Here is a 24612-nt window from a genome sequence, read left to right as displayed (position 1 = left end):
CTCAAGCTCTGTCTGGCCTCCTTTGTCAGGCTCCAGCTAAAAGCCCCAACTCCTTTCAGCCCCCAATTCCTATTCTCCCCCCCATGCCTTTCCTGCCCTTTGATCTCCAGATCTTGTGTAGCCTCCTTTAGGAGAAGTGGGGAGGCCCATCTCCCCCTGGGTCGTTGGTTGCTTAGTGTCACTGTCTGGGCAACTGCTTTTGCCCAGAGAGATCCCCCCACAGACAGAGACACTTTTTGACACACATCCTCCTCTCGAAAGTCACCTTCATGTGTTAAAAAGCAGATTCACACCGCTGCAAAATCGGCACGTCCGGGAGCTCAGCTCAGTGTTTGTGTTTTGTTAAAGTAACAGGTACCAAGAATTTTCCAAGAGGGAGAGTCATTTTCAGTTTGTAAATGTGCTGATCGCTGTCTTCTGCCCTCAGAAAATTCACAAATCTTATGGGGGGAAAAGCTTCATCCCAAAGCTGCCATTTCTGCGCCTTCCCTAAGGGGTTCAGGACTGCAGGATAGTTCCTTTTGCCGAATGGCAAGAAATGAATTGCTGCAAGTACGAAATTAAATGGGTCTGAGATTGGTAACCTGGGATGTCACAATGCCCAGCTCTAGGGCACAAGCTTTGCAGTTGATTTGTAACAGCATCTTATGGGGAAAAGACGAGCAGGTAATTTGATGATTATTTAGTGGCTTGGGATTCTAGTTCCTTTTCCTAGTCAGTTCAGAGTTTCCAGCTCACTGGAATGAACTAAAATAGATTTAGGTCGTCCCTTACCCTCCCTGGTTATAATGTGGGGCAGGTGTAAGTGTCAGAAAAAACTACCTGACAGAATTAGCTACGAATAACGGTTTCTGATGTATATGTATCAAGTTTTGCTGCCTTATCAATATTAGCTCCTTTGTCCATCAGTTTCCTCACTGAAGCAGCTCCTGGTGATGTACCGAGTGGCTGTGTGAGGTGGACAATGCAGAGACGTTTAGCACCAAGGGAGTCCTGGTGTCAGCTCCCAGATTCAGGGTGTTGCTGTCCCGGGGCTGGGTCTCCTGATCGCACAGGGACGGTGCTAGCGGCTGTGAGAAAGGACCCAACCCTAGTCACCTGTTGGGGGCAGGCTGCGCCTGGTGCAGCTGCTTATGCCCCGTTCTGTGCACGCTCTGGGAGAAAGGAGGAGCCCCCATGGATCACACCTGGCTGGTTTACAGTCCCATGTGCCTCCCCCCTGTAGGGCTGCATGGGGGGAGACGACTGCAATCAGTTTCTGCCACCCCTGATGGAAGGTGCAGAGGTTTCCCAGTGAAAATACATGTGGGGTGGGACAACTGGGGGGCTGAGGCTGAAAGGGCTCCTCTCCTCCCCAAAAATCTCCACATTAATGCTACAACTCCCCTTCAAGCCTAGCTTTTTATACCCCAGGTTGGTGACGGGTTACAGAGGCTGGGCTTTGCCTTTGCCAAGCTGTTGGCTATGGAAGGTGCAGAGCCATTGATGCATGGATTGGGGGTTGGAGGCAGGTACGGGGGCTATAAAGGCAGACGAGCCCATGACTGGCTGCCCAGGGGCAGCTGTGCGATGCCTATGGAGCGGTGGATGTAGCTCAGAGGTAGAGCACCTGCTGTCATACATGGGGCTCCCGCATTCAGCCCCTGGCCTCGCCGGGACATCCTTTCGTTTCATGGCCCATCCCAGGATAATGGAGAGATTCCTGGAGCCCCAAACCACTGCGACCACCAGGATCGGGCCTGGCAACCCTCCCCCTGCCATGCCCTTTGTCTCAGTAACATCTGCTGAAGCTGTTACCCTCACTCTGCTCTGACTTGGAATCAGATTCTCTGCCTGCTCTTTAGAGGGATTCAAAGGGGGCAAATTGGAGGGGGGCATGGGCAGGGTAAGGGGTGGAATTTTACTGGCCTTGGGGAGTCAAGCAGCTGGAAGCAGGGGCATCAAAGGGGCTGAGGGGCAAAATCAGGGATGGAGGGGGTATGAGCCGGGGTTCAGCCCAGTGGTGAGGTGCTGCCAGCTGGGGAGAGAGGGCAAAACCACAGTATAGGGAGGGGCAGAGGGGTAACAGTTACCTGATAGGATGAGCCACTTGCTGTGTTTGCAGTAAAGGAGGCGGAGGCGGAGGAGGAGGTGCGGAGGGGTTTTTTGGTTTCTGCTCTCACAGCTCTCAGCATGGACTTCCCAGGGCTGGGTTCTTAAAGATACAGGGCATCCTACTGCCTAGGCATGGCAGTACCTCTCTATCTGATATAATGTGCTGAGTGGCTCTAGGAATCCTGATTCCATGAAATATTTTACATACATCCCCTCGAAAACTATGGCATGCTCTGGTTATTCCTAAACCTCTGCCCACCCCAGACCTGCCCAATCCCTGCTGCCCCTGACCTTACTGTGCTGGGTTCCCAGCCCTGGCCATGACTCATCTGCAAACACAAAAGGCTCCTGGGGCTGGGAGGACAAGAAGGGGCATCTGCCCAGGATTGGCCCTGATTGTGACACTCTGGGGACTCGCGCTCTGGCCAAAAAAACCCTCCTCAGCCTGGAGGAGGGACAGGAGACCACAAGCTCAGGCAGCAAGATAAGTCGATCTGACAGCAGCGGAATGCCAGTGAAGACAGCCTGAGGATGACAATCTGATCCTTGCTGATCCTGGGGCTAAAGGGGGCAATTCTAGGGGAGGGGTGGGCAGAATCTGAGCAGAGACCAAACTGCAACGGGGGGGGGGGGGGGTAAGAGGTCAGTGGGGCTAGAACCCAGGCATCCGGAGCCCGGCGGGCGGGTGGGCAGGTGGTGAGGATGGACGCTGTAGGAAAGCAGGGTGTTCTTCGCAGCCCCTAGGGAGCCGGCACCGATAACTGTCTGGCCCTGCGGGATTGTACCCGGATCTGAGACAGCCCTGTCCCAGAGCTCCTTGGGCAACAGACTGCTCCCTGGGCCCATGCTCTGGGGGCAAATCCAGACATCCTAGTTCCTAGCCCAGAACCTGCTGCTGGGTCTGGTCCCTCCCTCTCTGCCTGCCTGCTTGTGACCAGCAGTGACGGGTTAGCAGCTGGAAGGAAGGCAAGGGGCTTGCTGCCCCCGACTCTGCAGCTGTGGATGGAGCCCTCGAGGAGCAGGGACTTCGGTTCTGGGGGGAGGACCCAGGAGTCTGGGCCCCAGTAAGCGCTGCAGTGGGGAGGGGGTGTTGTTTGCAGGGCACAGGGAGGGGCTGGAGCCGGTGGGGGCCGGGCCGGGAGTCGGGAGGCAGGAACGGGCTGAGCACAAAGCGCAGAGGCTAGAGCGGCTCGGATTCGGATTGGATCCGGCGCAGGCACTGGGCCAGGCTCTGTAACACACCAGCCGCTGCTAGATCCGGGAACCCCGGCCCAGCCCCGGCTGCTGCCTGGGGGGAGGGTCCCCAGTTGGATCCAGCCCCGGGCCCAGCCACCGGCTGCTCCGCCGCCAGAGACCCCCGGGAAAGCGCTGGGCACGGGCAGGCAAGTGACTCTCGGCCCTGGGGATCGAGCAGCTCCGTCCTCGCTCCGCGTCTGCCGGGAGCTGGTGAGCTGCCCCGCCAGCGGGGGGGCTGCAGCGGGGATCTGCCCCGAGCACAGCTGGGATCTGGGGGGAGCCCAGGTTTCCCTTGGGGGTGGTGGGGTCGGGAAGGGACAGGAAACAGCCGGAGTTGCAGGGAGGGGAAAGACACTGTGACATGGGGGAGGTTGAGCTGTGTGTGTGTGTCTGAAATCCGTGGAGATCACCCCCTTCAATTATCCACTCTCTGCTCTGCTCAGATTTTGCCCTATTTTCTCCTTAATTCGCAAATGTCAATTTAAAATCTCAGGTTTTTGGGGGGCGTATCTGCAGCAGGAATTTGTCCTTGTTCAGGTGGGAAATCGTTGCCCAGGGTCATTCCCCAAAAGGGATCGGGGTGAGCGGGGGCTGTTTGGGGGAGCCCTGAGATGTGGCTGCCTCTGGGATGGGGATGGGGTGGCCGTTCTCTGCCAGCAACAGGGCCTGGAAGGGGCACAGGAGGGGGAGAGAGGAAGAAGTGTCCCCTATGGAGACTGGCCAGCCCCTGGTTACCCAGTCCCAGTTGCTGCCCCTCCACAATTGCCACCAGTTGCCAGTCACCTGCCTCTCCCCTGCTGTTGCCCCCTTCTCTCTTCCAGGGAGCCTTCTGGCTCCATCTCCCCCTTCCTTGCCCTCCTAAAGCAGGTCCTCAAGGGCTCCCTGCTGCCCATGTGAATGGTGGCGGTTGGACAGTCTGTTTATATATTGGCCATTCATATCAAATCCCTTCCGACATTCCCCCTTTTCCCTCTAGTTATTTAATATCAATATAAAACCTCCTCAGATCTTGATGTTTTCCTCTCATATTATCAAATACATAGTTTACAACTTGTTTTCTTTGCAAATCCCGAAGATAAAATACACTAAAATTTTGCCCCACTTTCTCTAGTTATCTGTTACTAATTGAATATGCCCTGAGATTTTCCCCCATCTCTCTCGTTAAAAAATGCTAACAAAATCTCAGATTTAGACTGTTTCTCACATTCTTGAACATGGCTATAACATCTTTGCAAATGTTGTCCCTTTTCTCTCTATTTCTTTATCAAATATAGATGTGAAATACACTCAGATTTACCTTTTATTGACAATTGATATAAAATCCCTCCAATTTTCTACTTTCTTCTCTCTTTTATGCATAAATGGATCTAAAATTCCTCAGATTTCTGCCCTTTTCTCTTTCATTTTCTTTCATCTACCTTTATATCTGGGGTCGAGAATGTTCACAAGAAAATGAGGTGGAGTTAGTGCTTGATCCATTCGCTTCTTTATTGCCTGCAGTTTAATTGTCTTTCTTCAATGTCTCTTGAAGTGCCTTCCAAATTTTGACAGCATCAGCAATGCAGCAACAATTTCTCTGAAGTTTGTTTAAGACTATGGATATAGGCTTCCATATACTGAGCATATCCTCTACATTCCTCTTTAATCCAGTGTTATGTACTTTGGATGAGATACTTCCATCTATTTTATCATGGTTTTCTTCACAAAGTTTTATGAGAATAGGCTTCTCTCTCCTCTAGAAAACTGCAGGGACGTCAGGTTCTGGAGGGGAAACTGTTGCCGGACTCCTTGTCCTAGATATGGGGAGTGAGGGAGGTGGGAAGGGGGTTAGCACTCCCACACTCTGATCTGTTGAAGAGGACTCTGGCCTCATCCTTTCTGAAAGGTGTTCCTGGTTTCATTGAGACCAGTGTTAATCCAGAATCACAGCCTGGAAAGACAAGGAGTGATTCCAGATGAACGGTGGGGCAAATGAGACCGGCACCTGTCCCTGTGAGGAGATGGTTTCATTAGCTGCTCTCAGCAGAGAGCTGTGCTTGTTGCTAAAAGAGGGAAGGATCCTCAAACTCTCTGTCCCTCTCTGCTCAGCATACTGGGACAGAGACTGCCGCCTCCATTGTGATCTGGGAGACCAGCTGCTATCCCTGCAGTAGGGTCTGTGCTCAGAAGAGACCTTAATTAAAGCTTCCTCTGTGCCCAGCCGAAGTGAGGACTTTCTCCAGCTGGTCCTAGCTCCCTAGGGCAGCCCTAGGCTCTGTTAATACTAAATTCTGACCCAGGAGACTCCAGGTAAGCGAGAGAGACGTCAGGGGAAGTGCTGGAGACGGGCATGGAAGTGACTCTGCACAAACAGCCTGTCCTCCTTTTCTCCTCCCGTTAGCAATTGCAGGAGCAAATCCAGCCATGGGAGAGGAAACATCCCAGGAATGGGACTTTCCCAGCCAGAGGGGCAGGGACAGTGGAGAAAAGGGGAAAGAGAGACTGAAAGGGGCAGTGGGAGTATTCTCACAGTATTCTTATCAGCAAGTTAAAGAAGTATGGGTTGGATGAATGGACTATAAAATGGATAGTGAACTGGCTAGAGCATAGGGCTCAACGAGTAGTGATCAATGGCTCCATGTCTAGCTGGCAACCGGTCACAAGCGGAGTTCCCCAGGGGTCGGTCCTGGGGCCGGTTTTGTTCAACATCTTTATTAATGATCTGGAGGATGGGGTAGATTGCACCCTCAGCAAGTTTGCGGACGACACTAAGCTGGGGGGAGTGGTAGATACCCTGCAAGGTAGGGATAGGATACAGAGTGACCTAAACAAACTGGAGGATTGGGCCAAAAGAAATCTAATGAGGTTCAACAAAGAAAAGTGCAGAGTCCTCCACTTAGGAAGAAAGAATCCCATGCACAGCTATAGACTGGGGACCGACGAGCTGGGCAGCAGCTCTGCAGAAAAGGACCTGGGGGTAACAGTGGATAAAAAGCTGGATATGAGTCAGCAGTGTGCCCTGGTTGTCAAGAAGGCCAATGGCATATTGGGCTGCATTAGGAGGGGCATTGCCAGCAGGTCACGGGAAGTGATTATTCCCCTCTATTCGGCATTGGTGAGGCCGCATTTAGAATATTGTGTCCAGTTTTGGGCCCCCCAATACAAAAAGGATGTGGACAAGTTGGAGAGAGTCCAGCGGAGGGCAACAAAAATGATTAGGGGGCTGGAGCACAGGACTTATGAGGAGAGGCTGAGGGAACTGGGCTTGTTTAGTCTGCAAAAGAGAAGAGTGAGGGGGGATTTGATAGCGGCCTTTAACTACCTGAAAGGGGGTTCTAGGGAGGATGGGGCTAGGCTGTTCTCGGTGGTGGCAGATGACAGAACAAGGAGCAACGGTCTCAAGTTGCAGGGAGGGAGGTCTAGGTTGGACATTAGGAAAAAGTTTTTTACTAGGAGGGTGGTGAAGCACTGGAATGGGTTACCTAGGGAGGTGGTGGAATCTCCATCCTTAGAGGTTTTTAAGCTGCGGCTTGACAAAGCCCTGGTTGGGATGATATAGCAGAGGTTAGTCCTGCTTTGAGCAGGGGGTTGGACTAGATGACCTCCTGAGGTCCCTTCCAACTCTAATATTCTATGATTCTATGAGAGAAAAGTGAAGAGAGAGATTTCCAGATCTCTAATGTGCCCAGACACATGTATTGCAGCAGCTTTGGGCAGAATCACTTTCCTGTGAATATGTTGAGGATGAGAGAGAGGAAAAGCCAGTTCCTGACTCCATATACCCCTTGCTGGGGTGTGTGCTCCCTTGGGGTCAATGTCAGAGTGAATCCCCCAAAGTAACTCCTTTGATTCTGCTCTTTTCTAGCTTTCTGTTTAGAGACTTTGTTACTGTGGGAAGGGGGGATGGGGCTTAAAATGTCTCTGTAGCCTTAGCCCTGACAGGAGGGGCCAGGTCTACACTGTGATAAAGAGATCAAGCGTTTTCCCAGCATGGCAGAATCTAGAATGTCTGCAGGGAAAGAGTCTGTGGGAATTGTAATGTGAAATTACCTAAAGCCTATTCTGAAACCTCCCCAACTGCCCTTGTCGCCCTGGCAGGCTGCAGAAGCACATCCGTTTTTCACGCCAGCTCATCCAATCCTCATACGGGACAGGGAAGAGAAATGGCTGCAGGGGAGCCAGTTAAATTAGGCATTGTTGGGGGGTTGCTGGTGGGTTCCCGCTGGAGGGAGAGGGGCAGCAAATACACAGGAGGTGGGGACATTTTTTGGGTAGCCTGGTTTGGAGGTTGGAGCGGGGCAGGAGATACCCAGGGTGGAGAAAGGGCAGAGGACAGGGTGTGGCAAACGTGCCGGGACTTGTTGAATGTGCAGCTTAGATTCTAGGAAGAGACCCAGGAGGCTGGGAGGGGGAAATGCCCTAATTGGTGGAACAGGAAACAATCCACCCGGATGTGGCTAGGAAAACTGACCCGACTTCCAGTTCTGGAGCCTGACCCAACTAACTGGGGGCTGCTATGAGATATGAAGGGGGCACCCAGCCATGAGGCTCAGAGGAGCCGCCCCTCCTCTCATAGCCAGCTTCTCACAATGGGTGTTGGGCTTCCTACCCGAGAGCTCTCCTGGAGCCTGCTAGGGGCTCCCTCTCCTGTATCAGTCTCTGGCTAGTCGGCGTGTGATGGATCTGTTGGGAGAGAAAGGGGCTCTCTCCTCGTCCCCTCACCCTGATGTTTCCTGGATGCTCAGAGTGGTGTAGGGCTGGGACTCTGTTGACTGCGAGCCACCCAGAACTTCCATTTGATTAGCTCCTTTCCCCCATGAATAGTGGGGTGGTGACTGGAGCAGCAGGTGCTGAGTTTTGGATTCTTGCTCTTTCAGGGGCTGGTGACCTTTGAGGAGGTGGCTGTGTATTTCGCCAAGGAAGAGTGGGCTCTGCTGGACCCCGCTCAGAGAGCCCTCTACAGAGACGTCATGCAGGAGAACTATGAGAATGTGGCCTCTCTGGGTGAGGATTCCCGTCCCCTGTGTTATTGGAAGGGGAAATGACAAATTAACGTAAACATCACCCCTACAATGCAACCTCTACACTGCCCTGTTTCAGCATCATCCCAACATGCCAGTGACACATGTACTAGCACCCTGCCCTCCCCTGCTACGGAACACTTTGGGGCCAAAGCACAGGAGCAGTTTAGCACAATGTCAAATATCTCCTGTTTGCTACAGTAAAACTGAGGGTTAGGTCCAGCGTAATGAACAGAAGCTTCCTACCCCTGGCCTTCACTGAGACACTGAGCCTACTCCACATAAACCAGCTCAGAGTTGCAAAATGATACCCGTGCCTTACCCTCACCTTGAGATTTTCTTCTGAGTCATTGCCTTCACTTAGCCCTGGAGACCACTAGCCTTTATGCCACCAGACTGCTGACAATCCCCATGGCAAGAACTCACCCTTGGGCACCCTTACTGACACAGCCTACAATACTGAGCACTGAAATGGGGCAGGCTAAGTCCCTCGGGGTTCCCACGCCCGTCTCTTCATACCACGGTCACAGCTCTGCCATGCTGCGCCAACTCGTCCTGCCACCATTCAGCGACAGCCACAGCAGACACAGTGCACAGAGAAGGATGGCATGCAGATAAATGCTGCTTTTCCGATCTGTAGCACACAACACAAACCAGGGCATGTTCTTAGTCCTTCCTCGTCTCTATGATAGATTCATGGATTTTAAGAAGGGACCATTAGGCCCTCTAGTCTGATCTCCTGTCTAACACAGGCTATAGAATTCCATCCAGTTACAGCTGCACCGAGCTGAATAACTTGCATTTGACTAAATCATCTTCCAGAAAGGCCTCCAGTCGTGACATGAAGACGTCAACAGCGGGAGAATTCTCTAGTTCCTCTGGTGGTTTATTAACCTTTGCACCACCTGACAGAACCATTCCCAGTGGCTCTTACCAGCTGCAGGTTTGGGGCTGGGAGTATAGTTAAGGTTGCGTTGCCGGGGTGGCGTGTACATTAACTCTTCATTTTCTGGTTTGCAGAGGTTTAAGTTTAGCCACCGTCCATATGCTGAAAGGCAGGGAACCGCACTGGGCAACCTGGAATCTGCAGTAAAGTAGTTTATGGACATTTTTTGTAATGGACTATAACTGTGTCTACACTCAACCTTCCGCCAGCATAGCTATGTTGTATTGGGATGTGGGCGGAGGGTGTGTGATTTTTCACACCCCTAAACAACAGAACTGTCCTGGCAAAACTTTAAAGATCAGATTATGTCAGAGTCTGGGTGTGGATTTTATTGCCCTTTAAAATATTCTCAGCAGATAACCGATAGACACACTCAAACCACTGAGCTCTCTGTCTGTTTTCCTGGAGAGTTCCACCAGATGCTCACGGTACTGACAGATTCACAGCAATTCCAGTTTCCCACTTACACCTCTAATCACTGACTGCTCTGCTTAACACACAGCACTCAGGTGTGTTCAGAGAGAAAATAAAAGTTTATTTAATGACGACTAGAGACTCAAGTGGCAGCAAGTAGACATTTTGGGGGAAAAAATAGCTACACATCAAATAAAATCTGAACAGTCTTTCTAGAACCTAAACTTACAGAGCTGGATCCTTGCATGTGTTATACAGCCATGCTCGTGCAAAGTCCTTCCAGCATTTTACAGCCAAGTTTGGCTGTGATCTTCTCTTTGTGAGAGGAAATGACATGATCACCTTGCCTCCATGCCGGAAGATGGGTGTACCTCTGTACACCCAAATGTACCCTGATATTCCATTATCTTCACTCACAAACAGGATCCTGCTGTTTATTCGTGTACATTTCCTCTCTCAAAGATTTCACAATCTCTTCATTAGCATTTGGCTCAGCATACAAACTGGGACACTTCCTCCATCTGCCTCTTGTCTTATTCCTAGATTCAGCAATGTGGGACAGGGATTGTCTTTTTCTTCAATGTCTGTACAAGGTCCGGCGCAGTGAGATGATTGTGAGTGACTGGGGATATGAGCATTACGGTGATAAAAATAATAAATAACAATAAGTGGTCCCAGCAGTGGGAGGGAGGGTGTAGGCTGGTGGTGGGTTGTCTGGGGTTCCTGTGAGCTGGGACTGGTGGGGACAGTGGGAAGGAGAGGTACCATGGACTAGGTTCTCTAGGGAGTTGTGATGCGATGGAGGGCTGGAAGAAATGGGAAGGAATTGATTCAGGATATTAAGGAGTTGGGAGGGGTGGTGGACGGGGGAAGCTGGAGCTGGGTAGTGTTTGCTCCAGGAAATGAGGGAGCTAATAATGGGAGAGAGGGAAGCAGGAGCTCATGGGATTCAGAAGCAAGGAAGATTTGGAACAGTGGGAAGGTGAGATGGAAAATGGCTGGGCAGTGGGAAATTTGGGGGAACCTCTAGAGTGGAAGGCTGCAGGCACTGGGGGGGGGGGAGGAGATGAGAACACAAGGAGCAGGCGTTCCTGTGGCCCAAGAAGGTGGGGAGGGCTGAGAACATTGGGAAGAAGAGAAGTGGGTGTCATAATGAGCGAGATGGCTAGTTGTACCTTGTCCCCTTCCTCCTCTCTCTCAGCGCCTTCCTACCCCACCTCAGGTGTCAGCCCTTGTGCCTTTTCCTCTCCCAGAGTGGAATTCTGCAATTATCCTGCTCCTAGACTAAACCAGGGCTACAAAGTCCTGTGTATCAACCACGCTTTCCCAGCAGGCTAGGCTGAGCGCAGACACCTTGGGCAGTCTGGGATCAGTGGCACGCAGTGACAAAACAGGCTCCTCTAAACCCCAGTCGTCTTTTGCAGTAGGAAAAAAGGAAAAGAAAACAAAGGACAGACTTTACGCCTGCCTGTCTTACCTAAAGCTTTTGGTCCTTTGATGGTCAGCTAGGCAGGGATAACTTTCTCACATGCCCCAGCAGAGTCCTCCCATCTCTCTCCCAAACAATTACCTAAACAGCCATCCCGCTCCTGAAAGCAATCCCTTTTAAAACTACTCCAGTCCTTTTGATCTTTTGGGTTGCAGGCCTTGCCCCTGTTCATCTAACCCAGTTCTGGCAGCTGACTGGAGCCAGAAGGTAAAATATTCCAAGCTAATAGTTCCAGGATTTACAGCCTTAAAGTGTTTACCAAGTGGTGACTCATCTTGACTCATTCTTCTTCCCTTCCGGCTCGTTTTCCTCACTGAGCCCTCCTGTAAACTAACCCAAATTATTCGTACAGTAAATTCCCAATAACCCATCAACATATATAGCCTAGATCAATATTATAGAGCAGCTCCCACACTGCAACAGGGGGGTTGGAGAAATTGGACTAAGAGATTCCTGGGAAATAGGAGAAGTGGGGTCAGTGGGAATGAGGGGAGAGAAGGTTTTGTGGATCTGGAATTGTGGGCGATCCCAGTCTGTTAAAACAGAATCCCTGCCCAGGATCCGCTAATGTCAAACCCTTGCCTGAAAGAAAGCTTCCCCGGACTACTCCCAAGCACTCTTTCTAAATAATTTTTAAATACATTTTATCTGAACAAACACATAACTCAAACTAGCCTCTAATAGGCTAACAGTTTTCCTAACAACAGCGAATAATTCATTATTCTCTTTATGAGCAAAGCATTTCTAATCATAACAATAAAACGTACATATTAGAGGCACCTAAAACCAAGGCTGTCCCAAACATTCCTTTTGTTTACATGGAACCAGAACTCCCTGTCCCAACCTCCCATTCTGATAACAAAACTGCCCACATGCAGTTGCACGACCTTGCTTTATCCCTAGCTATGTGATGTTTAGTGGTGGCTGGACACCCAAGATGGCTGACTGCAGTACTGTCAAATTCTGGGGTACACACAGGAATGTCAAATTCTGGGGTTACAACTCTTGCTTCTCCATCCCCAGCTGCAGTAGCCCCAACCTCTCGTCTCTGCTGGCTCCTTGCTTCTTGGAGTTCATCATTCCTGAAGTCACATGGCCTGGTTCTTCTTTTTCACGTTTTGCTTTCCCAGATGAATTAAAGTCTGTTGTTCCTGAATTATAGCATCTAATGTCCCAGTGTTCTCCCCACCCAGGGATTTTCAAACTCCCATTACAGCTGACTCGCTAGATTCGCTAATTATGCAATATGTGCTTTCCTGACATCTAATACTGCTGAGATCCTGCATTCAGTGATATCCCTCTCCTTCCTCTTCCTTACTTCACTGAATTCCACCTGTCCATGCTTACTGTTCCCAGCTTCCCTAGGACTCCTTCAGTGTCTTTGGACCTCTCTTTCAGCAAGAAGCAGTTCCAGGGGGATTTTTCCTCTCACTGGAGTCTTCACTTTGTGGGACATGGATTTACCTTCTCTGTATATTAGGAGCCTCTTTGATAACGAGTGCCTGTGACATTACGCAAGGTACAGTCTGAACTGTTGAACAGCTGTGTCCCCTCCATTCTTCAACCTGGGTGCCTTTTACACTGCTTTACTGTGAGAACAGCCAGTGCTGGTCAGTTAACACACAGTCTCCAGCATGTACGCTCCCAGCTACGCAGTATTGAATGAGTGCTACTAGTCAGCCACTGATGAATTACATGTCATGACAACACTAGCAAATTCTCTATTCCCAGATTTCCCCCCAGAAATGTTCGTCTTGCACTGTCCCCCACACTACTGAACAGTACAAGCTCATGTGAAATCCATCATTTCATCAGTGGCAAATGACATGCACCAGCCTTGTTATCCCAAGTGGAGTTCCTCCACTTTAATCCAAAAACACTGGTTGGATACAACAATAAAAGAAGTTTATTAATTACAGAAAAAAGATTACAAGTGACTGCAAGTAATGAGGCATACAGGTCAGAACTGGTTACAAAAGAAATAAAAGATAAAAGGCAAACTAACTTCTAACCTAACAGGCTAAAACAGATTCACAGCAAATGTCTTTCTCTCATTATATGTTGTGACTGGCTGGGTTACTTTTAGCCAGGACTCCCATCCTACACCCTCCCCTGCCTCTCCCCCAAGTTCAGTTCTTCGGGAATTGTTGTCATGAGCAGAGAGGAAAAAGAGAGAGAATCTCCAGCATATTCTTCACCTCTTTTTATAATTCAGTCCTTTGTGCTAGAAATATCTGCATCCATTTTCAGCTGAGTCATGGTGACAGGCTGCTGTGTCAGACATGAGCTTCAAGATATCCGCGTGATGGAATGTAAATATCTTGTTCATACCTTCCCCCTGCCAGATAATTGGCATTTCACCAGATGATAGCCTTGCTGTTGCTACACGTATTTTAACAGGATGATAATGTTCAGCGTATTGATTTAAAAATGATACCTCACAAGGCATAATTTGTATAAAATATATAATAATTTTGTAAAAGAGAACATAGGGGTACAGACTGTCACAGTGTCTGTCTCTGTGTGTTCCCAGCAGATATGTGGGTAGTTGAATCCCTCATTACCAGTGCGTACTGCATCTTTGAGATCTGGGGAGGTGGACCTGGGATTTTACTGATTTACTAAGGACTGGGGTTAAATTGAGTATTTTTTTAATGACAAAATCTTATGAATTCCTTGATTTCATTTGTTTTCTTTCATCTGAGCAGGGTATCCAGTTTCTAAACCTGATGTGATCTCCCAGATGGAACAAGGGGAAGAGCCATGGGTCCCAGACCTCCAGGGTTCAGGGGAAAGACAGATCCTGAGAGGTGCCTGCACAGGTGGGGAAACAGTAAACCAACTCAGAACCCGTAAGTGCTTGAAGGAAACTTCTGGGATACCCTACAAAGATCTTCCAAGCTATCTGAGTTCAGGATTGTCCCCAGCATGTGTTGTATTCTCAGGGCATATATAGTTCATGGCTTCCTAGCTTCTGTAGCTGACACCTGGCAGTAGCTCCATCCTTTCCCACAGAGAATTTGGATGGGATGCAAAGGCAGAATTAATCCCCTCGTCTCTCCCCTATGGGGGAAGAGTTTGTGGGAATTAAGTTGCTGATTTTTATTTGACATCTCTCCAGCTTTTATTTGGGTCTTGGGTTCCTTTTTCCATCCCTGTTTGAGGAGTCTCTCTCTATCACAGCAGGTGATGCAAAGTTGCATGACAATGAAGAGCAGAATTCTGAGCAGGAAGATGCTGAGCAAGTGAAACCACACGGAGCATCATCACAAAAACTAAAAGTGAATATGTCCATGAGTCATGAGCAGGGAAAAGCCTATGAGATTCAGCACAGACCAGAGAGAGAGCAGGGAAACCAGCCAGGGGAGAAATTGGGTAAATCCATTTACTGTCAGGAAACTCATAAGGACCTAAATGAAACCACAGCCCAGAAGAAAATCCTTCAGGGGAAAAGAAAAAATACATGCACTGAGTGTGGGAAAAGCTTTAGTTGCTGCTCAGCCCTTATGAAACATAAGAGAATCCATACAGGTGAGAAACCCTATGAATGCTGTGAGTGCGGGAAAACCTTCACTCAGAACTCAAATCTCATCAGACATCAGAGAATCCACACAGGCGAGAAACCCTATGAATGCAGTGAGTGTGGGAAAAGATTCACTCACAACTCAAACCTTGTTGTACATCAGAGGCTGCACACAGGGGAGAAACCCTACGAGTGTTGTGAGTGTGGGAAAAGATTCACTCACAGCTCAGAACTTACTACACATCAGAGAATCCACACAGGGGAGAAACCCTATGAATGCTGTGAGTGTGGGAAAACCTTCACTGCCAGCTCAGCCCTTATTACACATGAGAGAATCCACACAGGTGAGAAGCCCTATGAATGCTGTGAGTGCGGGAAAAGCTTCTCTGTCTGCTCAGCCCTTATTACACATCATAGGATCCACACGGGAGAGAGACCCTATGAATGCTGTGAGTGCGGGACAAACTTCAGTGACAGCTCAGCCTTTCTTCAACATCAGAGAATCCACACGGGAGAGAGGCCCTATGAATGCGGTGAGTGCGGGAAAAGCTTCACTCGGAGTTCAGACCTTACCACGCACCAGAGGATCCATACAGGAGAGAGGCCCTATGAATGCAGTGAGTGCGGGAAAAGCTTCACTCAGAGCTCAAACCTTATTGCACATCAGAGAATCCATGCAGGTGAGAAACCCTACGTATGCTGTGATTGTGGGAAAAGCTTCACTCGGAGCTCAAACCTTATTGCACATGAAAGAATCCACAAAGGGGAGAGGCCCTATGAATGCTGTGAATGCGGGAAAAGTTTCACTGACAGCTCTGCCCTTATTACGCATCAGAGAATCCACACAGGCGAGAAACCCTACGAATGCTGCGAGTGCGGGAAAAGTTTCAGTCAGAGCTCCAACCTTATTGCACATCAGCGAATCCACAAAGGGGAGAGGCCCTATCAGTGTTGTGAGTGTGGAAAAAGCTTCACTCAGAGCTCACAACTTACTATACATCAGAGAGTTCACACGATGGAGTGACCCTCAGAATGCTGAGTGTGTGGGAAAAGTTTCATTCAGAGCTCGGGCCTCATCTATCAGAGAATCTGGAAAGGAGTTCAGCACTGCAAAAACCTCTAGAGCTATCAACACATTTTTTTCTTTAATAGTGTAGTACCTGATTCTGTCATGGAAGTCATAAATTCCGTATCTTTATCGGATCTCTGTGATTTCTTCGGCTGACTCATCCTGCTGCAGCGGTGGGGATGGAGCAGCTGTTAGTCCTTGCCTAGGAGCAGTGGCACAGGGACAGATCAGCAGCCGATGGTCAGCCCTTGGAGTAGCGGCTCAGGGCTGCTGGGGTTGTGGTCAGCCTGTGAGGTCGCTGGAGCAATTATATTTTGAAAATGGAGTTGTATTTTGTTTTGTTAGTAGAACAGAAAATGATGGTTAATCCTGAGAAGTTGATTTCATGTAATTTACCCCTGTAGCATAAGGATTTCCGATAGAAAACCTCACTCCAAAGGTTGGGGTGGGGGAATATGTGTGTGAGAAATAGTGTATTAGAGAATATGGGCCCAGTATAGATTGTAATTTTTTGTATTTCAAATGGAACTTATTTTGTTTAGCTTCAAAGTCAATTTCTATTAAAAGGAAAACTACTTGAGGAGACAAGTTGTGTAATCTTTTACCCCGTTAGACTGTGGGGGCCACTGAGTTTCCCACTTCTCTTATTTGCAAAGGAAAGACATAACATCTGTCATAGGACGTCTCCTTTTATTTTTTAGAACGGTGGTGGATGCATGGCGTTACATATTTTTACTACCAGTTATTTTTACAGGTGCTGACACCTCTTTTCCTTTTGAGGAGGCCAGCTGGTAGAACATGGCCATTTTACCCTCAGGCCAGGCTATGGAAACTTACTGAAAACTAGCCTTTTCTTTTTCTTTCATTTTTGAGATCTTTGGGTTCCCACATGCACAATGAATGTGGTTTCCAATAACAGATATTTGAAGAAAGCTGCTGGGGTCAAACTGCTGACATTAACTCGAAGTCTGCCTCATTTCAATTTGATTGGGCCACATTATCTGTATCCAAGGTGTAATTCACTCCTGATTTGCCCAGAGAACTGAGGGGAGGCACCATAAAACAGGTAAACTAGAATTGTTCATCATAAATATCAAGGAAAAGGCTGAAGTCCATTGCTTTTCAGGTCAGAAAGCCATCTAGGGGCTGGTCTACACTAAAAAGCTATATTGACATAGCTACATCTCTCAGGGGTGTAAAAAATCCACTCCCCTGAAAGAATTAGTGAACATGGGATGAGCTGGAGCAAACCCTGGACATGAAGCTGCAGCCTGGGAGGGTGAAAAGGAGAACTGGGAGGAATTCAGAAGAGGCTTTAGTTAACTTCACATCACAGTTCCCCCAGGGTCTCTCCCTGGAGATAAACCTTGTAGATTCTGCCATGCTTGATCACATTTTACCGCACAGCCCCAGACGCTCCCACCAGGACTAAACCTACGGAGATATTTAAACTCCCCCCCCCCCCGTAATACAGCCTCTGAACCGAATGGGAGAAAAGAGCTGAACCAAAGGAGTCATTTTGGGGAATTCCCCCAGCGCTGGTCCCCAGGGCAGCTCACAGCCCAGCAGGGGGAATAGGAGAGATGGGAACTGGCTTTTCCTCTGACTGCTCCTCATCTTGTTCACTGGAAAGGGAATCTGCCCAGAGATGCTACCACAAGTGGCCAGGTTCCAGTTCTAGGAATCTCTCTCCCTCTTTCCCCATCACTCTGTTCTCCTGCCCCATATCCCTCCCCCTCCAGCTGGGAGAGTAGAATTTGTTTGCTCTCTCCTGGCTGGATCAGCTCCTGCCTTTGTTAACAAGAGGGGAAATGAGGGCAGAGGACGGGGTTGAGTGTGATTGTACAGAATCATTTTCATGCCTGTCCCCAGCACTTTCCCTGAGGTCTCTCAATTACCTGGAGGCTGCTCAGGAACTGATGTCAGAGTCTGGGGCTGCCCTGGGGGGCTAGGACCAGCTGGCAGGGGCGGCACCAGCCTCTTTCAGAGGGGTGAGGGTGAGCTAGAAAACAACTGGGGAGGCCCTTTGCTATACATCTTTTGGGTACACTTATTTTTTTTAACTGCACAGTTAAACGTGTTTTATCCATGTTATCCTCAAAAGGAGAATAAAAATACATATATACAGACAGATCCCAGCTCACTGGTGCAACATTTATTCACAGAAAGGCAATAAGGAAAAAATACCTGAGCAATAAATAAATAAAGTAATTCCACCACTACTAAGAATAATAAAAAATGCAAACTTCTGGGAAAAATTACTGGTTATATAATAATAGCTATTTACTTTAAATTGGAGAATGTGCCCTATTATATTTTGAGATTAGAATTTGCACACACAAAGAAAATGAAACACACACACACACACTACTATTAAACGTAAAATAAACAACAACCGACCAAAACAAAGTACACCTTCTGTTCCCTGATGGGGATGGGGCCCATGTTTTCATTCCAATCAAATCAAATACACACAATCTGAAAATTCAAAACATGTTTAAGGCTGCTTTTGGGGTTGTGCATCTCCATGAGCCCCAGTGTTTGCTAAAGTAACAAAAGCCATTCTGCTCTTAACTAAGCTGCTGGTTACTACAAAGACACACACAAAAAGCACAAAGTGAACAAAGCACTGCAATAAAGTGGTTGTTGTGCATCTCCATGAGACCTCCCGCCCTGCAACTTGAGACCGTGTTTGTTCTGTCAAAGTAACAAAAGTTAAAGGCCATTCTCACTCTTCTCTTCTGCAGACTCTTAACTAAGCTGCTGGTTACTACAAAGACACACACAAAAAGCACAAAGTGAACAAAGCACTGCAATAAAGCACCAAAACAGCATTTCAGTCTATAGCTGTGCAGCAAAAATTGTCCTTGTTGAAGTTGCAATGTAAATACAAGTCATTGCTGAGGGTGCTCTACCCCATCCTCCAGATCATTAATAAAGATGTTGAACAGCGGCCAGGACCCCTCCTCCACATATATGCTGGGACTGCCTCCTCTGCTTTGCCTTCCCGGGCCTTGGACGTGTTCTTACCTAGGAGAGCAGGGGATGGGGCGTCAGAGCCAGGCCTGGCTCGGCTGGCCGCTTCAGTCCCCAGCAGTGGCCGGAGCCACTTGCGCCAGGGTTAAAAGGCTCAGTGCGGCGAGAAAAGGCCATGCCTTGAGCACACCCCACACAACTTGGGAGAAGCACCATGCTCCCTCCCAACCCCCCACTGCTGAGGACATGCTGCCCCCCGGGGGAGAACAGGGCAGCAGCAGAGGGGACAAGCCAGGCTGGGCTGAGGCAACTGGTGTCCGACTCCCCATACTGCAAAACTCACCACCTAGACCCCTGAAACATGCTCCCAAGCCACCCAATCACACCGCCCCACACTAAAACATCCACTTCATGCACCCCCATTACTACCCACCAGCACCCAGCCCTCCATACTACCCCCAAATCACACCCCATAGACCCCCAGGTCACACTCACCAGAGCCCAGCCCTCTGTATAGCCCCATTACCACCCCCACCTCACACCCACCCTCTGTGTAGCCCCATCCCTATGAGAAGCCCAGTTTCCTTCATACTTACTTGGCCCCCACCCTGCCCAGAAAATCCCGTGTCCCTTGCACCCAGGCTGGCCACCTTTCTAATGGCTGGTAACCAGACCTCTGAGGACCCGCCCTCTGCCCTGCCTCTTTCCCTGAGGCTCCACCCCTAGATTAAAAAAATGAACAGCAGGGCTCGTCAAATAGCACCTGGACACAGACTGTCCAGGTGAAAACTGGTCAGGTGGCAACCCTACGTTGCCCACAGGCCTCCGCCAACCCATCCACGCCCTGTCCCCTCCCCTCTGCACCCTAAAAGAGCCCCACCCACCCTAGACACACACCCAAAGCCCATCCTATAGCCCAGGACCCTACACCCCTCTAGGTGCCCAGCCTACAGCCCCTACACACACAGTGCCTCCCCTCAGTTCTCTGGACAAATCAGTAACAAGCCCAGTTCCCTCAGCCTCTCCTCATAAGTCTTGTGCTCCAGCCCCCTCATCATTTTTGTTGCCCTCTGCTGGACTCTCTCCAATTTGTCCACATCCTTCCTGTAGTGGGGGGCCCAAAACTGGACACAATACTCCAGATGTGGTCTCATCAGTGCTGGATATTAGGAAAAACATTTTCCCTAGGAGTGTGGTGAAGCACTGGGATGGGTTACCTGGGGAGGTGGTGGAATCTCCATCTTCAAGGTAAGGCCCGACTTGACAAAGCCCTGGCTGGGATGATGTAGTCAGGATTGGTCCTGCTTTGAGCAGGGGGTGGATTAGATACCTCCTGAGGTCCCTTACCCCTTCCCCTCTGAGTCTGACCTGAGTTGGGAGATTTCCGACAGCTCCGGAGACCTGGCCAAACTGAGGGGGTTAGCGGCTCAGTAATGGGGAGACGGGCCTCGTGTGTGGGGGGCTGCATTGCCCTCCCTTCAGAGAGCAGAGGGAGAACTGATCCCCCCCCCCAAGTGGGGCTGTTACACCCTATAACTCACCCAGTCTGCGACACTCTTAAACTGCAATGAATCAGTGCCTGCACCTGGAGCGTGGGATAAGGAATATTAGCCCCCAGTGCTTCTTCATTCCTTCATGACCCCAAGGTGGGCACAGCGATTTCCCCGTCCCAGGCCAGGGCAGCCTTCCCTCGCCAGAGTCACCGGCTCTGGTCTTTCTGGGTGGCAGGGTTGGGGGTGAACACACCCGAGGTCTCTGAGATTGGCCCCTGGTGCCAGGTCCAGCTCTGCTTTCCCCAGACTCTCAGCACATGAAACGTGAGAGCTGGATCGGGGCCAATTTGTGGGATTTCCCCTCTCCCTCTGTCTCCCCAACCCAGCCCCACTCGGCCAGGTGTGCATCCCACTGGGGTAAACGTTCTGTCTCTGGGTGGCAAATGGCAACTCAGCCCAGGGGTCCCCCTGGGGTCATGCCAGGATCCCTGACACCACGGGCTGGACAGTAGAGAGCTTCTCCACCCTTGCTCTCACTGAGGAGTCTCACTTCAAGTCAGGGCCACAGAGGAGGGAAAATCCTCTCCCTGAACTCACTGGACTTCAGATTCTCCATCACTCTCCTGTGCCGGGGAGCAGAGGGAAGGGACAGGACACTTCCAGAGCCCGTATCGAATGCCTCATTTAGCAAGGAGCTTTGGAAGAAGCAGTACTGCCAACCCCAAATGTTCAAACATTGCGAGCTTTCACAGCGTGAGATTACATCAAAATAGTCGATTTGACCTTCTTTTTATTGGCCTTCTGCTTCAGGGTGCGCTGGGCTCCTAGTTTGAAGCCGGCTCCCCAGCCACCAGGTCAGGACGCTGGCTTTTTCTTTGAGAATGAAGGCTGAAATAATCATCTAGCCACTGGACTCCAGGAGCTGGGGCTTTAGGGGGAACAATAGTTACCATGAGACGCATGACAGAGGCATGAGAATTGGCAATGCTGGAGAAGGCCCCATCCCATTGGGGTCGGAGGGTCATCCAAGAGCAGTACAGAGCCCTGAGAAATCATAAGAACCGACTCTCACTTAGCCTCCTTGCCCCTCACTAACAACATGCTCCACACCCTCAGCAGGGCATCCCCAGCCTGAAGAGGCTCTGGGGACTCCACTCCCCTTTCACTCAAGAGCTCCTGGCTCCTTTCCACCAGGAATTGTGGTTATGGCAGGAGGCACCAGGTGACCCTGCTTGCTTCACAGGCTGACAGCTGGCTTTTCTTAGCAGGCGAGCTAATGGTCAGTCTTTGGAAGACACACGCGTCTGTGCGAGTTGAATGATTCCGTTGTCCTTGGAGAGTTATGGCAGAGGCAGAGACTGTGCCGCTTTATTCTCTGAATTCAGGGGCAATTTGTGGTGCAAAGCAACTTCCCTGGGAACCAGGCATTGGTGTGTGCTGAGATTTTTGGAGGAGGGAGGTTTCCCCTGTGCTGGTTGCCTCTGGTCCAAGATGGGTGTCTTTGAATAACGCAAATTGCACTTAGAATTCACCTAGACTCTGTTCGCTATTTCTCCTCCAGCGGGAAGCCAACGTGCAAAGCCCAGACCACCCCTCCCTCAGCAGAGGGGCCAGGCTGGTGTCAGTGGGATAATGTCATAATATAACAGTGGCCTCGTTACTTATTCTTTTAATGGTGGGCATGAGCATGAGGGTTTCCCATCTCCCCACGTGGAGAAATGATGCCGTCTCTGTGCCCTCCGGCAGAGAAACTCATTCTAGACGGGCCCCTCTGAAAGGAGCAGGGGCAAAGCGCACTGATGAATTTAATGCGGTTACTCAGCGGGGCAGGTGCCTGGCACAAAGGAAGCACCAGCGCCAGTCCCCTTGGCAGAGAGAGGGGGATCCGCAAGGGTCTCTGCACCAGAGACACATGCCCACCGCATTGGAGGGATCAGCCCAGGGAAGATGGAACCAATGGAGTGGGGCCGATATGGGAAACCAGACCCTTTCTCCCCAGTTATTTTCCCCTGCAGGCCTGGTCCCATGTTCCTCTCTCCTTCCCTGTCTGGCCCCTTCCCTCTCTGGCTGGGGGAATTGATCCCTGTCTTGTTCCCAGGGTGTGTGTGGGGGTGTTCTCCTGTAACTGGATCGGCTGCTGTGTGTGTGTGTATATGTGTGAGTGTGAGTGGGTGGTGGATCATCTGCTGTGTGTGTGTGCGCGTGATCATCTGGTGTGTGTGTGTGTGTGTGTGTTGTTCTCCTGTAGCTGAATCAGCTGCTCTGTGTGTGTGTGCGCGTGTTCGGCTGGTGTGTGTCTCTGTGTGTGTGTGTGTGTGTGTGTGTTGTTCTCCTGTAGCTGAATCAGCTGCTCTGTGTGTGTGTGTGCGTGTTCGGCTGGTGTGTGTGTATGTGACGTGTGCGCACAGCAGCTCTGGGGCTTGCAGACAAACAGGGAGCGGAGCAGGGCTGGGCTGGGGAGGGGCAGGAATTGGAGCGGGACGGACGGACGGACAGAACAAAGGCCCCAGCTCAGACGCTGGGTGCAGGCGAGGGAGGATGGAGGGGGGGCTATGAAATGCAAGAAGCTGCTGCTGCTTCCTCGGTGTGATCTGGGCCGGCTGCAGCTGCTGCTTGCCCGGCAGAGTCTGTGCCGGGGGGAGACCTTCCCTGAATCTCCTGCCCCCCCAGCTACCGTGGGAACTTTCTCCAGCTGCGACCCGCCCCCCAGGGCAGCCCCGGGCCCTGCCCCCCCCCCGGCCGGAGGCTGCAGGTAAGGGAGAGAGTCCTCGGCAAAGGGCGGCGAAGTGACTCTGACTCTGCTCCGGGGGTCCCGGGATCCTCCCATCCGGCAGTCCCGGGATTCTCCCATCCGGCAGCCCCCGGCCCCTGCTCCTTTGCTGGGACTCCCCTTGAAGGGAAGGGCCTGGAGGGGAGATGCAGCAGCTGCGCTCACGCTGCCTCTCCTCCGGCCCTGATCCGGATCTGGCTCGGGGCCCAAAACGGGGGAGGGGTTCAGGAGAGGGAAGAGATCAGGCCGCAAGGGGGCTCCCCCCCTTCTGGAGGCGGTGGCAGGAAGCAGAGGGGTGGGGAATTCAGTTAGCGATGGGGGAGAGGGGGGACTAGTGTGGATTGCAGCGTGTTTTACTGTCTGTGCAGGCAGAAAACTCGGGGCAGGAAGGGACTTTGAAGTCCCCGCAGATCTCTCTGCTTCTCTCTCAGATATTGATCAAATTGCCCCCCCCTTTTGTCCATGTTTCTCCCCCACTTAAAGCGTGTTGATCTAAAAGCCAACGTGTGTCCCCCGCCTGTCCTCTCAAGCCACCCACCCTTTTCTCTGCTCTCTGCCGGTTTTACTGCATTTCCGAATGGACGAGGATGGGCCGCGGTTCCCCATCCCTTGGGTGCGCAGTGATGTTGGTCTCGTGGAGGTGGGAAATTGTTGCAGTCGCTCCATGGGACGGGCGAAGCTGGGTGCAGCGTGGCAGAGCCCTGAACCATGGCTGCTTTGCGGGGTGCCCGTTCTCTGCCAGGACCAGGGCATGGAAGGTGCAGGAGAGGGGAAAGGAGGAACACGTTTCCCCTGGATTAGTGATCCCCAATTTTTTTACCCTGCACCCCACCTTACCACTGTCCGCACCCCCCTCTGCTCTGCCCCCAGCTGGGGCGGGGAGTGGGACTCCAGTCGGGGAAGTGGCGGGGAGCGGGGCCACAGTTGATAGGTCCCGGTGGCCAGGGCTGAGGCAGTGGGGCCAGGCAGCAAGACTGGGGCCAGGCGTTGTGACCGGGGTCCAAGACGGGGCCAGGTGCCAAGGCAAAGCTGGGGCTATAGCCAGGACTGGAGCATGGCTGGGTACTGTTCCCTCCCCAGCCCCATGGGAGACTGGCCCCAGACCCAGCTGTGCCACCCCCGAACGTTCCTTCACAACCCACCTGGGGGGGCGCACCCCACAGTTTGAGCACCTCTTCCCTGTGTAGATGGACCAGGCTCAGGTTGCCCAATCTAGACTGCCCACCCCAACTGCAAAGGAAACCTTGGACTTCATGACCCTTCTCTTCCCCAGCGCTTCCTGCTGCCCGTGTGAATGGCAGGGCAGCTGCGAAACCCTCACTTTCTTTCTAGTTATTGCTCATCCCTATACAATCCACTCAGACTGTCCCCTGTTTCCCTCTGCTTATTGCATATCATCCACAATCCCCCCAGATATTGGTGGCTTTTTTAATCCAATATTTAGCATGGCCTCTTTTCTTCCCAATTCCCACCAACCGATATAAAACACCCTAAAATTTTACCTCCTTTTTCTCTCGTTATCTATTACTGATTTAATATCCCTCGAGATTTTCCCCATCTTTGATTAGCAATAAAATCTCCTTACATCTCTGTCACCTTGCA

The 24612-nt window shown here is 50.8% G+C and overlaps 1 protein-coding gene across 1 annotated transcript in view; it reads left to right on the top strand.

Annotated features, from left to right (window-relative positions):
* Positions 1–24612, top strand: part of LOC137144317 (zinc finger protein 345-like) — a 33958-nt gene that overhangs the window by 613 nt on the left and 8733 nt on the right. Inside the window, exons 2-4 of the mRNA XM_067534535.1 lie at positions 8187–8313; positions 13888–14031; positions 14363–15708. Of these exons, the coding sequence (XP_067390636.1) occupies positions 8280–8313; positions 13888–14031; positions 14363–15708 (1524 nt within the window). The 5' untranslated portion in view covers positions 8187–8279. The remainder of the gene's footprint in view (positions 1–8186; positions 8314–13887; positions 14032–14362; positions 15709–24612) is intronic.

Source organism: Emydura macquarii, unplaced genomic scaffold, assembly GCF_026122565.2.
Source record: "Emydura macquarii macquarii isolate MOO-44397 ecotype Brisbane River unplaced genomic scaffold, CSIRO-AGI_Emac_v2 contig_3450, whole genome shotgun sequence".
In the NCBI taxonomy this organism is placed as follows: domain Eukaryota; kingdom Metazoa; phylum Chordata; order Testudines; family Chelidae; genus Emydura; species Emydura macquarii.
The sequence above is the reverse complement of the archived record's forward strand: the minus strand, read 5'-3'. Positions and strand labels throughout refer to the sequence as shown.